The sequence below is a fragment of the Melanerpes formicivorus genome, unplaced genomic scaffold (assembly GCF_026170545.1).
Source record: "Melanerpes formicivorus ecotype bairdi unplaced genomic scaffold, bMelFor1.0.p_v2 SCAF_187, whole genome shotgun sequence".
Taxonomy (NCBI): Eukaryota; Metazoa; Chordata; class Aves; order Piciformes; family Picidae; genus Melanerpes; species Melanerpes formicivorus.
The window spans coordinates 506,491-520,595 of NW_027142539.1; the positions used below are offsets into that span (position 1 = coordinate 506,491).

The following is a 14,105-nucleotide window of genomic DNA, read 5'->3' on the forward strand; positions in this document are numbered from 1 at the left end:
GTTTGGGTTTGGTTTTCTTTTGGTTGGGGGTTGGGGTTTTTGTTGGGGTTTTCTTTTCCCTTCTTTACAAAGCACATTCACTTTGAGCCGCTCCCGATGCTGGACTCTTTCCTCCCCTTTCCTTCTCCCCTTCCCTCCCCTCCCCCTCCTCCTCCCCACCCCCAGCCTCTCCCCTCCCCCCCCACCCCCTCCCCCAAGCCCTACACTGTGAAGTGATACTGCCTTGAAGACCCCTCGCCGTTATTTATTTGATTAAAAAACTCATTTGGAAGTGAGACACAAAATTGGCCTCTGCCTGGGGGCCCCCAGGGTGCTGCCAGGAGCAAGGGAAGGAAGCTCCTTGGCTCTTCTGTCTCATCTTCTCCACCCCCTGCACGGTGCCTGACCCCCCCCTCCCGGGGCAGGATGTTGGCAGCCAGTCCCCAGGAGGCCACGGCCAGGGCAAGGCTCTGTGGCCAAAGGCTGATCCCAGCCCATCCTTGGGGAAGGGCCAGGCCAGGAATCCTCCTGGGGATGTGTTCTTGGGTGCTCTGACTCCTCAGGCCAGCTCCAAGCCCCCAGGGCAGCAGCTGAGCTTGAGCTGCTCCTGCTTGCCCAGGAGCATCCTCATGGCAGGAGTGGGGGAGAAGCCTTTGTGCCTTGGGCCTGCCCTGCCAGGCTCAGCTCTGTGGAGCCTCTCTGAGCAGCCCTGGGGCTGCACCTCCTGTCCCAGGGCTCTGGGGCTGGTCCTTGGGCTTCCTCCATTCCTGTCCCATGTGCTCTGCTGGCCCAGAAGGCCAGGGGGATCCTGGGTTGTATTAGAAGGGCTGTGGTCAGCAGAGAGAGGTCTGTGGTGATAGGTTGGACTTGATGATCCTCGAGTCTCTTCCAACCTTAGTTATACTGTGAGACTGAGAAGTTCTCCTCTCTCTCTCTTCTCTGCCCTGCTGAGGCCACATCTGGAATATTGTCTCCAGTTCTGGGGCCCTCAGTTCAAGAAGGACCTCAGGGAACTGCTGGAAAGAGTCCAGCACAGAGCCTCGAAAATGTTTAAGGGAGAGGAAGCTCTTCCTCAGGAGGAGAGGCTGAGGGAGAGGAGGAGGCTTGGGGTGACCTCATTCAGGGTGAGCAAGATGTGCAGGCTGAGTGCCAAGAGGATGGAGCCAGGCTCTGCCTGCTGGTGCCCACGAGGGGCAGTGGTGGAAGCTGAGGCAGAGGCAGTTCCATGGAAACAGGAGGAAGAATTACTTCCCTGTGAGGGTGACAGAGCCCTGGAGCAGGCTGCCCATGGGGGGTTGTGGAGTCTCCCTTTCTGGAGGTATTCCAGACCTGCCTGGGTGATCTGCTCTGGGTGCTCCTGCTCTGGCAGGGGCCTTGGACTGGATGATCTCTCCAGGTCACTTCCAGCTCCTGCCATGCTGTAGCACACCTTGTGCCAGGGGTGCCAGTACCACCTGGCAGGAGGCAAAGCTTCCTTGACTGAATCTTCCCTCCCAGCCTGAGTGGGGAGGAGAGGGAGGTGTCCATCCATCTCTCTTGAGTTCTTTGAACCTGGGCAGGCTTTGGAGAGCTGCTGGGGGTGGGAGGCTGATGGGGACTGCCCAGAAATAACATCCTGAGAAGCAAGAGAAATGTTCCTGCTGCCCCTGCCTTGTGTGTTTCCCCCAGAAGGCTCCTTCCACACCACAAAGCCTCTCTGTGCCAGCAGAAGCTCCTGAAATCCTGCTCTCCACCTCTTGCTTTCTGTCCTGGGACCTTGGGGGAGGCAGAATGGGGCCTGCCTGTGGCAGAGGCTGGCTCCAATGTTGGGCACAGCTTGAGGGGTGAGAGTGAGGTCCCTGTTTCTTCAAGGCTCTGAGGAGGGAGGGGAAGGGCAGGTGTGCTCAAAGCCCTCAGGTGGGGTCACTGTCCCTCAGTCCCCACAGCCCTGGAGATGCCATTTCTTGGCCCTGCAGAGCAGGGAGTGGTGTTTCTGAGGGGGACAGGGCAGCAGGGCCAGCATCCTGCTGCAGGCTTCACACCCCCCGGGCTCTGCCCCCTCTGCAGGGTCATAGAACCACAGAATTGCTTTGGTTGGAAAAGACCTCTGAGATCACTGAGTCCAACCATCAACCCAACACCATCCTGGCCACTAAACCATGTCCCCAGCTGCCATCTCCACACCTTTCTTGGACACCTCCAGGGATGGTGACTCCATCATCTTCCTGGGCAGCCTGTTCCAATCCCTGACCACTCCTTCAGTAAAGAAATCCTTCCTAATATCCATCAGGAAGGATCTAATCCTCCCCTGGCACAATTTCCTCTTGTTCTATTCCAGACCCTGGGGAGAAGAGGCCAACCCCCACCTTGCTGCAACCTCCTTTCAGGGAGTTGTAGAGAGCCAAAAGGTTTCCCCTCGGGTTCCTTTTCTCCGGGCTGAGCAACCCCTGTTCCCTCAGCTGCTCCTCACCAGGCCTTTTCTCCAGACTTCTTTGCCTTCCAGCCCTTCAACGACCTTCCTGCAGTGAGGAGCCCAAAACCGAGCCCAGGGTTTGAGGTGTGGCCTCCCCCGTGCCCAGGGCAGGGGCACGATCGCTGCCCTCCTCCTGTGGCCACACTGTGCCTGATCCAGGAGAGGATGGTGGTCGCCTTCTTGCCCACCTGGGCACACGCTGGCTCTGGTTCAGCCCGTAGCACCCAGCACCCCCAGGTCCTTCTCTGCCGGGCAGTCTCCAGCCCCTCGACTCCGGGCGCGGCCGCTGCAGCCGCTGCAGCCGCAGCTCTTTAACGGCAGAGGGGGCCGGAGCCCCGCGCCGGGACCGGCTCCGCGCCCGGGGGTCGCATCCCCGGGGGGTCCCGGACCTTCCTCCTCTGCTCCGTCGCTCCCTCCACAGCTGCAGCGATCGGGGCCGAGGGTTCGGCTCCCCAGCGCAACCTCCCCTTCCCCCCCAGCAGCTTCTGCCAGGCTGACTGGGCCCCGAGCTCGGCGCCGTCCTCCCTCCTGTGAGCTTCCGTGCGACGTGGCGGCGGCAGAGGCGTGGGCAAGCCCCCGGCAGCAGGGGGAGAAGGGTTTCGGTCACCCTCCTCAAGCAGAGCATCAGCAGCACCCCCGGGATGGGATCTCCGCGCTCGCCCCGGGGCTGGGAGGGGTTGGCCCCGGAAAAGCCTAAAGGAAGCCAGAGGAATCCAGCAGAGCCCAAAAGGTGCCAGGCTCCGCCATGGACCCCCTGGCACCGGGAGCTGCGTCACTGGGGGGAAGCCGAGTCCCGAGAGGAGAGCAGGAGCTGCTGCGGTCCCTGTGACACCCCCGAGTGCTGGCCCCAGCCGAGAGCAGCCAGTTCAGCCGGGCTGGGCCATTCCTGGGTGGCTCCTGCCAACCTGGCACCCTCTGACAGCCACGGCACTGCGCGGGGCAAAGTCCTGCCCGCGGCACAGCACTGCATGGGCCAGGGAAGAGCTGCCTGCAATCAGCTCCTTCTGCCCTGCTCTGGCATGCAGCTCTGAGCCCACAGCATGAGGCAGCATGATCCCTGTCCTTGCTGAGACCCCACGGTGGCCCATGCCAGCTGTGAGGGTGGTTTAGCATGGGCAAGGACTGCTAGGGACTGTGATGAGAAAGAGAGATTTGTTAATTGCAGGAATTAAAGCCAGCAACACCTCCAGGGCATCCTCTGGGCATCCCACAGGTGCCAGCCAACCTCCCTTCCTCCTGCTCCTCTGCCTCGGGACTTTTACCCACCCACCACCAAGATTTGGGACCTGCAGGCATCATCTGCAGGGCAACTTCTCACCTTGAATCCTGAGATCAGCTTTGGGCCTCTTACTCCAAGAAGGACATTGAGAGGCTGGAGCAGGTCCAGAGAAGGGCAACAAAGGTGGGGAAGGATCTGGAGAACAGGGCTGGGGAGGAGTATCTGAGGGAGCTGGGGGTGGTTAGGGTGGAGAAGAGGAGGCCCAGGGGAGACCTCATTGCTCTCTACAGCTCCCTGGAAGGAGGTTGGAGTGAGGTGAGGGTTGGTCTCTTCTCCCTATGCTCAGGTGATAAGAGACAAAATGGCCTGAAATTGTGCCAGGGGAGGCTTAGGTTGGAGATGAGGAACAATTTCTTTGCTGCCAGAGTGGTCAGGGCTTGGCACAGGCTGCCCAGGGAGGTGGTGGAGTCCCCACGCCTGGAGGTGGTCGAGAAAGGTATGGACATGACAGCTGGGGACATGGTTTAGTGTTCTTGGGTTGGCAGTTGGGCTGGATGATCTCAGAGGCCGTGCCAGGGCCCTGGGGTGCAGCCAGGCAGTTGCCCTGGGGCAGAATGGAGCAGAGGAAAACTCTCAAGTGGTTCTGCCCATCCCCTTAAATCCCAGGGCAGCCCAGGAGCCTTTCCAGCTTCCCACAGCAGCCTCCACATTCTCCACAGGCCACTCACGCCACACTTAAATAAACCACCCAGAAGCTACTATCATTTGGGGTGGTTTCTGGAGTATTTATCTTTCCTTCCATTCCTGACCAAGAGTTGGGCCCGAAGCAAACAGCCAGGCTCTGGTCGATCCCATCCCTGCTCCCACCCAAGGACTTGCTGCTCAGACCTTTGCTCCTGTCCTTGCTCTGGGTGTCCCCTGCTCAGCTTCTCCAGCCCCAACAGGCAGCGCTGAAGCCTTTTTGAGGCCCCCAGAAAACACCATCCCCTGTCCCAGAGGTTAAACCGCAGCTTAAACCAAACCTGCGCCTTGTCCTGTGTCTAAACCTGGCTGCTCAGAAGCTCCCGGGGAGCTCCCCCGCTGTCCGCCGGCCCGGCATCACCACCGAGTCAGCCCCGGATCTGCCACTGCCCCGCCTCGCCTGCGGCAGCCTCCTTCTTCCACTCTCGGATTTGTCTTTTGTTCCCTTTTTCCGCCCCCTAAGTCTCAGGGAAGTCCGAGGCCGGCGGGACCCACGCGGTCCCCACATGCTGCCCTGCTCCCTTCCTTCTCCCATTTCCCCTTGGAGGCAGCCGGGGAGACCGGGGCAGGCGGAGCGGGACCCGGGGGTCCAGAAGGGACCGGGACCGAAGGTGCTGGAGAGGGGACCGAGAAGCGGCTGGAAGCCAAGAGGGGTCCGGACTGGACCCTCCCCCGCCGCGCCCCGCACCTGCCCGGCCCCACGGGCTGGCCCCGCCCGCTCCTGCCCGGCCCGCGGGCGGGGGCAGTGGTTGCCGGAGCCGCCCCGTCCCGCCCCGCCCGGACTTTACCTCCCGGTCGGGCCCGTGCCATTCCGGGCCATGTGAGCACCGGGGCTGGGCCGCGGGGCCGCCACCGGCAGCGGGATGGAGCGCAGGAAAGTCTTCGTGGTGCTCGACGTGCTCTGCTTGGCGGTCGGTGAGGGCTCGATACCGGCGCCGGAGCGTCCCCGGGTCCCTCCGGTGGGGCTGTGCCGCGGGCTGGCTCCATGTTCGCGGGGCGGTACTGGGGGTCCGTGGTCCCCTGGTGCTTCTGCCCGAGCGAGCTTGTTGCCGGTGCTGTGGGGTCGGGTTGGGGGCAGCCTCGGAGGCACCTGCCCGGCCCTGTCCCGGGAATCGGGGCCCCTTCGTGGTGGCGCGGACGGAGGCGGCGGGACCGAGCGACAGGGAACCATCCACTGCCCCGGGACCACCGGCCACCCGCGAGGCTCCTGTTGTCCGGATGCCTTTGGAGGCGAGGGCGCAGCGCCCCGGGGTCGTGCCCAAGTGGAAGGCAGGGGATCCCCGGGCGTGTCCGGCGGCCTGTCGCGGGGACCGGAGCCGGCTCCAGGCCGGGAGGCGGCCGGCGGGGCCCCGCCGCACTGCTTGGGGAAGGCTGTTTTCTCCTCCTCCTGTTGCTACCCTGGCTGCCTGCCCGCCGGTCGGGCCCCGTTGCTCCGCGGGCGGCCGGAGCGGGACCCGGGGCTCCCATAGCTCCGGGCGGGCGGGTTCCGGGTGCCCCTTCCCGGTACCCAACGCTCCCACCCCCCCACCCCCAACAACACACCCCCCCGGTGCGGGTAAACGCCCGTTTCTAAAACAGACGCTGAGAAGCACCTAATTAGGATGGGCTAAAAATAAAGGCCCAGGTCGTAATTTCAACCGGAGCCTCCCGGGCCGGGAGCTGCTTTCTTGGGCTCTGAGCACCGGTGGGGAGCGGCCGGTTCCTGTTTGCTCGGGTCGCCTTTCCTCGCCGGTGCCTTTATTTTTAGCGGAGCTTTTTTTGGGGGATGAAATTATCCAGAAGGAGAAGTTGGTGTCTAATTTGAGCTGCAAATGAACGTCTGAGGTGTACACGGAGGCGTCTCGGAGCCACCGGGTACCGGCTTCCCCCCACCGCCGCCGCCGCTGCTGCCGCCGCCACCACCCCCCCGGAGAGGGGCGGGGGGAAACCGGGACTAGTTCCCTGTTGGAGGGGAACGGAGGGAGTGGGACACGCCGGGAGCGGCGGGACAGGGTCTCGTTGTCGTTGTCTCCGCTTGCCCGGTAAGGGCAGGAGACGGGGGGTCTGGGCATGGGGGGGTCCCCCGGGGCGGGAGGGGACAAAGGTGCGTGCTCCCGGGAGACGGTGGAGCTCGGGAAGGCGGAAACCGCTGGGAAAGGCGGAACCGGGAGCGGAGCTTGAGTTTAAGGTGGACCGAGGGGCCGCGCTCGGGGAAGATCATCCCAGAGCCGGCTGCACCCCGCGTCCCCCGGGGAGGGTGACCCCGGGCTGCTCCAGCCGCATCTTCAGGGGCGAGGGGTCCCCTTCCAGCGGGGGGGGGGTTGGCACAGCTACTCCATGGGGCTGAGACCCCCCAGAACTCCTCTTGATCTTGGGGACCATCCCGTCCAAAGCTGAGCTGTAAAATGCCCTTGGTCAGAGCTGGGACATGCTGGGTGGCAAAGCCTGGATTGATTCCAGCCGGTCCCAGCATCTCTCCAGAGCCCTGCCAGGGGCTGGGGGAGAGGAGAGGCTGGCAGGGGCCAGGAGAGACAAGAGGGTGGGAAGCCAAATGCTCTGGGGTCTGGATCACCTGCCAGCATCCCTGGGCAGTGGCTCTCCTGGAGCTGGTGTGAGGGTTCTGCTGGGAACACCTGAGGCTTGGAGGGCTCTTCCCTGCTCTTCAGCAGGGTTGAAAGATGCCTATGCTCATCAGTCCCATTGAGCTGCATCCTTCTAGGCCTAAAGACCCTGGGCAGTGTGTGAGGAGAGGGCACAAGACCTCCTGCCCCAGGCCCTGTGACTGCCATGCCTGGGAAGAAGCAGGGCAGCTGTGGGGGCTCGGCAGGTGCCCGGTTGTGGCTGTCTCCTGTGGTATCTGAGTGCTGCAGGCAGCTGTGAGCCCTGATAGGGCCCTATCAGCAGTGGGGGCTGGTGGGTGCATGACCTCTTGCCATGTTTGGTGGCCCACAACTGTGTCCCCAGAGGAGATTCCTCCCCAGCAGTGGGAGCAGAGACCCAGGGGTGAGGATATGGCACGGTGCTGGGTACCTGTGTGGAGCCCATGGTTGGGTGTCTCCAGCCCTCGCCTTCTCTCTGCCTTGCAGCATCTCTGCCCTTCATCATCCTGACCCTGGTGAACTCCCCATACAAGAGGGGCTTCTACTGCAATGATGACTCCATCCGCTACCCCTACAAGGCAGACACCATCACCCACGGCCTCATGGCTGGGGTCACCATCACCTGCACTGTTGCCATTGTAAGGAAGCACCGTTCCCTTCCCTTGGGGCAGAAGCCTCCTGGCACCTTGGATCCAGGAGCTGGGGCCCAGCACAGCCCACCCCTAGGCCCCCAGCAGGCCAACAAGACCCCTGGGTTGAGCCCTGCTTTGCTGAGGGTCAGGAGTTTCCTTTTGGGGTGGTGAGATCCATATCCCGTGGGGATGGCTCCCTGCAGGGAGAGGCTGCCTGTGAGCTCCTGAGGCAGCTGGGTGCTGGGAGCCCTTCTACTGCAGACCTGAGAGGGGAAGCATCCTGTATCCCTGGTGCTGGGGAACTGCTTGCCAGCACCAAGCCCCTCACCCTTTGCTCCTTGGTGTCTGCAGATCTCGACAGGAGAAGCCTACCTGGTCTACACGGAGCGCCTCTACTCCAAGTCAGAGTTCAACAACTATCTGGCTGCCCTCTACAAGGTGGTGGGGACCTTCCTTTTTGGGGGGGCCATCAGCCAGTCCCTGACTGACCTGGCCAAGTACATGATTGGCCGCCTGCGGCCCAACTTCCTGGCTGTCTGCAACCCTGACTGGTCCAAGGTGAACTGCTCCATCTATGTGCAGCTGGAGAATGTCTGCCAAGGGGAGAGCAGGAATGTCACTGAGTCCAGGTGAGCTGCTGGGGTGGGGGGCCACAGCACAGGGCCAGGCCTACCTGTTAGGCAGTGCTGGGCTCCTGTGGGCTGGTGGCAGCCCAAAGTGTGCTATTGTGGCCTTCCAGGATCTGAAGTGGGGGCTACAAGAAAGCTGGGGAGGGACTTCAGAGGGTGTCAGGGAGTGATAGGACCGGGGGGCATGGAACAAAAAATAGAAGTGGGTAGGTTGAGATTGGGTGTTAGGAAGAAATTCTTCCCCAGGAGGATGGTGAGAGCCTGGCACAGGTTGCCCAGGGAGGTGGTGGAAGCCTCCTGCCTGGAGGTTTTGAAGGGCCAGGCTGGATGTGGCTGTGAGCAACCTGCTCTGGTGTGAGGTGTCCCTGCCCAGGGCAAGGGGGTTGGAACTGGCTGAGCCTTGAGGTCCCTTCCAACCCTGACAGTTCTGTGGTTCTGTGATTGATGTTCTGCTGCAAGGCAACCTGCAGAACAGGTTGGGGCTTACAGGGGCCCAGCTGGACACTGGGGACTTGCTCTCCCAGCCTGATCCATGCCTTTTGCTCCACAGGCTGTCCTTCTATTCTGGGCACTCCTCCTTCGGGATGTACTGCATGATGTTCCTGGCGGTAAGTGCCGTGCCCCGGGCAAGCCATTACAGAATCAGTCAGGTTGGAAGAGACCTCCAAACCCATCATCAAGATCACCCAACCCTAACTAATCAGCTAAACCATGGCACTAAGTGCCTTCATCCAGGCTTTTCTTAAGCACTTCATTGCTGCAAAAAGGTGGGGAGCCCCCCACGGATCCTGTCCTCTGGGGTGGGCTGGTGCCCTGAGCGCTCCGTGATCAGGCTGCTGACTGTTCTTTCTCTCCCCCCCCCCTTTTTCCCCCCACCAGCTCTACGTGCAAGCCCGACTGGTGGGCAAGTGGGCCCGGCTGGTGCGCCCTACCATCCAGTTCTTCCTCATCGCCTTCGCCATCTACGTAGGCTACACCAGAGTGTCAGATTACAAGCACCACTGGAGCGATGTCCTGGCAGGGCTGCTCCAAGGGGCTCTCATCGCCGTCCTCATCGTGAGTGTCCCTTTGCCTTCACCAACCGCTCTGCCAGGCCGCTGCTGCCGGCTGCGGCTCGGTGGTGTCCCCCCCAACTCCCTCCTCCTCCTCTCTTCTAGGTCCGCTACGTCTCTGACTTCTTCAAGCCCCGTCCCCCGCGGCCGTGCGGGGCCGAGGACGCGGAGCGCAAGCCCAGCCTGCCGCTCACCATGAGCGAGACCGACTGCAATCACTACAGCTACCGGGGCGGCCCCTGAGCCGCGCACCGGGGCTGCCGACCCGCCCCTCGCCCGCGCACCGCTCCCGCCACCGGGGCGGCCCCCGGGGACGCTGGCTCTGCCTTAACTGCTTGGCTCCACCACGGCTCCGCTGCCTCAGGTACCCACAGGACCGCCCTGTCCATCCCTGCTCAGCTCCAGCCCCAGCTCCCCGCGGTGCCTCCGCCTGCCGGTGCCCGGTGATCCCAGAGCCCTGCCCGTGGGAAGGGAAGGTCCTCGATCGCTTGCGCGTCTGAGTCATGCTCCAAGGCTGTCTCAGCCCTCTGCGTGGAGGGGAGGGAAGGGAGGGAGGGAAGGGTGGCACGTGGGGGGTGGATTTACAGGGCTGGCAAACTGTGCCCAGCAGAGAGCAAACTCGTGGGGGGGAGTGTGTGGGGGGGAGGGAAGTCTGAGGCTTCCTGTGCCGAGCCTGCCTTATCCCTGTCCAATTATCCAGCCTTATGAGTACAAATCCTCCCAAGCACGGGGGGAGGAGGACAGCTGCTGGGCTAGCAATACGTTTTGGTTGGTTTTTTTTTGGGGGGGGAAGGATTAAAGCAATCCAGAGCTCTTCTCTGTTCCCTGATTACCTACTTTAAAGAGCAGCTGCTGTGAGCAGGGGGTGCCCAGGGCAGGCTCCTCTCGGGGGTGGTACCCAGCGCTGCAGCGCAGCTTCCCGCACCCTGCCTGCTTCACGCCTGGCTTGGGGCGAGGGGGGATGCTCAAGCCTTTGGTGTCTCTCCTGCAGCTTTAGCTGATGCTTTAGTGGGGGGGAGGGGGGAGTTTGCAGAGGGAAAAGGGGAGAAGTTTGGTTGGTTTGTGTTGTGTTTGTTTTTTTTTTCCTGTGGTAAAAGGGGGATGTGGAGGTAGACACAGGGCTCCCAACCTCCCTGGGAAGGTGGGGAGCGGGCCACGGAGCGGTCAGTCCCATCGCTGGCACGTAGCTGCCTCCAGCACTGGAGCACTGAGGGCCTCTTCTGAAACTACATTTTCATGATGATGTGTTTTTGTAAAAAAAAAAAAAAAAAAAAACAAAAAATAAGAAAAGAAAAGAAAAAAAAGAGAGGGAAAAAAAAAAGGGAAAATGTTGTTCTTTTTTGTTTCAGTTAGATCATCCTTAAAGAATGTTTGTGTCAGGCCTGATCTCTTCCTCCACGGATGCTCCTGGCCTCGCCAGTGCATGGGCTTCAGGCTTCAGGGGTTCCTTTTTCCCCAGGGAAAGGGGTCTGGAGGCCCTTTCTAGCATGGAGGTTTTGCTGGGGGACTGTCAGGGCTCTCCCAAGTTCCTTTGGAGAGGGCTGGTGGGAGCAGCATCCTGCCGTGGTGGGGGGAGTGCAGAGACTGGGGCTGGCTGACCAGGCACTCCGCAGTCTCGCTGCCAGCCTGAGACACCAGCTTTGAGAGGGTTGCTCCTTGGCTGGCTGGCTGGCAACTTTGAGCCTACCCACAGCTCTTCTCACATCTCAGAGGGACTTGTCCCAGCTGGGCCCTGTCCTGGCACCGCCTTCACCCTGACCCCAGGAGCCTCCTGTGCTTCGCAGCGCTGCGGCCGCCCTCTGCAAGGGGGAAGGAAGGGAAGGCGGAGAGAAGCTGTTGGAAAAAGTGACGCTTTGTGCCTGCAGCTCTCTCTGCTGCTCCAGCAGCTGGAGCCAAGGCAAGGCAGGGTGGTGACAGCCTTGGCACAGCCACCCCCTGTCCCTCCTGCTGTGGGAATGGCTGCAACAGGCACAGGCGGAGAGCCCTGGGCTGGAGGGCACTAGGAGGGCAGCGCCCTGGCAGGACCAGGCTCGAAGGTCAGTTGGGGATGTGCCTGCTCCGTGGTGTTGGCAGCAGCTCTGCCTAGTTCTGGTGTTCTGGAGCCATCCCAGCTCTACCCATGGTGTTTGGGGCCACTTGAATCCTGCCTGCAGCTTGCTAGAGGTGGGCAGAGCTGCTGGCATGGAACAGGGAACCACAGCTGCTGTAAGCTCCCTCGACCTGGGCACCAAACCTGTGCAAGGGACAGGGCTCAGGGGCACCCCAGCCCCTTGTGGGGTGGAATGGTCAAGCCTGGGGTCAGTTCTACCTCTGGGACCTCTTGCTCACCCTTGGGCAGTGCAGCCTGGTCTGTGCTGGCCAGGAGCAGCAGCAGATCCCCTGCACACCCTGGGCTCGCTGCATGGTGTTGCTGTGCTTGAGCAGCATGGGTGACTCCAGTCTAGACAAGCCCTGACCGAAAAATACCTTTCCTGTGTGCAGGGAACTCCCTCACCACACTCTGCTTTTCTGCTTTGCTGTTTTCCTTTGAGGGTTTTCTTCCTTCAAGCCCTTCCCTGGTCCCCCAGCCAGCTCCTTTCTTTCCCCCATCCCAGCTCTCTGAGCTGGTTGGTTAATATCTGTTGGTGTAAAACAAAGCTGGCGTGGGGGGGGAAGGGGGGGAAGTGCCAGGGCAGGGTGTCTCTGCCACAGGGTTTGCAAACAAAGGTCTGTAAAGAGCAGCAGCTCCTGGAGTCAGGGACAGTGAGGCCCAGCCTGGGCACTGGAGCTTGTCTGCTTGGTGGTTTTTCTTTCTCTGGCCAGGCTGTGGTGCCCAGCAGCTGCCCCACTTCCTGGCATTGCCTCCAAGGGCTTCTCTGTGCAGCCAGAAACGTGCCTGCTCCCTTCCCTTGAGATCTGATTTCGCCTCTTGGATGCATTGCTGGAAAAACCAGCTGGGCCACAATGCTGCAGCGTGCAGCTCCACGGGGCAGGGCAGGCTGGTGCACGGCAGGGAGCTTGGCTGCCCCTTTCCCGAGGGGATGGGGCTGCTTCCAGCCGTGCCCTGGTGTGAGAAAGGGGCTGAGGCCTCACCAGATTCCACAGCCTGCCCAGCCACGAGGAACCTGCAGTTGGGAAGGACTTTTCCAGCCCGTGTCTGGAAGCAGCAAGGGGCTGTGAGCTCCTGCTGCCCACTTCCATGGATGCCAGCAGGGTGCTGGAGAAGGCAAAGCAGGTCCAGATCTGCAGGCCCTTCAGTCCCTTCTTGTTCATGGCTGAATGCTGTGGCATGCTGCCAGTGCTGCTCCATCTTCAGGCCAGCTCCTGCTGCCTTCAGTCCCTCAGTCTGAGCACTGGGAGGGTCTGGGCCAGGCAGTGGGCAGAGCAGGGCTTGTGGGAGGGCAGAGCTGGGTGGTGGGGTGAAGTGCCTCCCCTCCCCTGCAGCTTGTGTGCCTGGCTTTCCCCATTTGAGGCTTGAGGTGGTGTCAGGGCTGGCAGCAGCTCTGCGTCCTGCCTGGTGCATCCCAGGCAGCTCCTCCTGCACTCAGGGTGAGTTGTGGCTGTGGGCACTGGGCCAGCTTGTGGCTGGGGTGTCCAAAGCCCTTTGCAGTGAGTGACTCAGGAGTTAGGGATCCAGTCCTGGTTGTGTTGGGACAGATTCAGCTGCAGGGCTGAAGCCAAGCAGCGTTGGCCCACGAGTCATGGCTGGGACCTGCTTTCTGAGAGCTGTCCTGTTCCCCAGGCTCAGCAGCTCCAAGTGCTCAGCCAAGATGCCTCCTGTCCAAAATAAGCTGCTTCTGGCAGCTCTCAGCTGGGCTCTGGCTTCCACCCTGACTTAGGAGGGGGGGCCCTGGGCTGCCTCCCCTAACCTGTGCCTCCTCGCTGGCTCCTGCCTTGCCATGCAGTATCCTCCCTCCCCTCTCCTTGGCACCTGGAGCTCCTTCTGGCACTTCAAAGGCTTTGTCTGGCTTTTTAGTCTGTTTTGCCCTAGCCCCATCTCCAGGTTGCCTTCTGCTCTTGGCCTCTTTCCCCAGCTGCTTGGGTGAAGGGGGCTGAGCTTCCCAGTGCCCGGAGCCTGCTTCCAGGAGCGGGCAGAGGCCTTGCCAGGAAGGATGTTACTCATCCCCAAAACATCCCCTGCCCTGGCCTCCAGCCATGGATGCAAGCTGCCAGCAGCTGAGCCTGTGGCTGGGGGGGGTGGAGTGGCCTCTGCTCAGGGAGGTGGTGGGAGGGGGACCGATGCCTGCAGGCACAGCAGGTTGCACCTTTGAGTGAGGATGTTCACAGCCTGAGAGGAAGTGACTGCAGCATGGCCATGGGCCTCTTCTCCTCAGCAGGGCAAGGGCAGAGCTGGGGTATCTGGGCCAGGACCCCAAGATACCATGGCCCTTGGAGGTGTGTGGTGCTGGCCAGCATGGGGCTGGGGGCTGCTGGAGGCCAGAGCAGTTGTGAGGGAGAGGCTGGTGCCTGGCCTGGGCCCCTTGGAAGCATAGAATTGTTTGGGTTAGAAAAGAGCTCTAAGAGCACTGAGTCCAACCATCGACCCAGCACCACCCTGGCCCCAAGTGTGCATAGCCACACACTGCTTGAAGCCCTCCAGGGAGGGGCACTCCACCACCTCCCTTGGCAGCCTGTGCCAATCCCTGACCACTCTTGAAGCCAATAAATGTTTCCTGAGCTCCAGCCTCAACCTTCCTCTGGCAGAATTTCAGGCCCCTGCCCTCTGGCATCATTGCACTCCCCCCGGGGGGGGCCGGGACCGTGACCGTGGCCCTGCCGCGCTGGGAAGGAGGCGGCTGCCAGCGCCGGGCTGCACCGGCCGTGGCCGTGCTCGGCACCGGAC

General features: G+C 61.8%; 1 protein-coding gene across 1 annotated transcript; it reads left to right on the forward strand.

Annotated features, from left to right (window-relative positions):
* Nucleotides 1-5,141: 5,141 nt before the first annotated feature.
* On the forward strand, nt 5,142-9,837 carry PLPP2 (phospholipid phosphatase 2). Its single transcript, XM_068169536.1, has 6 exons — nt 5,142-5,306; nt 7,457-7,608; nt 7,954-8,231; nt 8,782-8,839; nt 9,111-9,287; nt 9,389-9,837. The coding sequence occupies exons 1-6, from the start codon at nt 5,255-5,257 to the stop codon at nt 9,524-9,526; spliced, it is 855 nt and encodes a 284-aa protein (XP_068025637.1). The 5' UTR covers nt 5,142-5,254; the 3' UTR covers nt 9,527-9,837.
* The last annotated feature ends 4,268 nt before the right edge of the window (nt 9,838-14,105 follow it).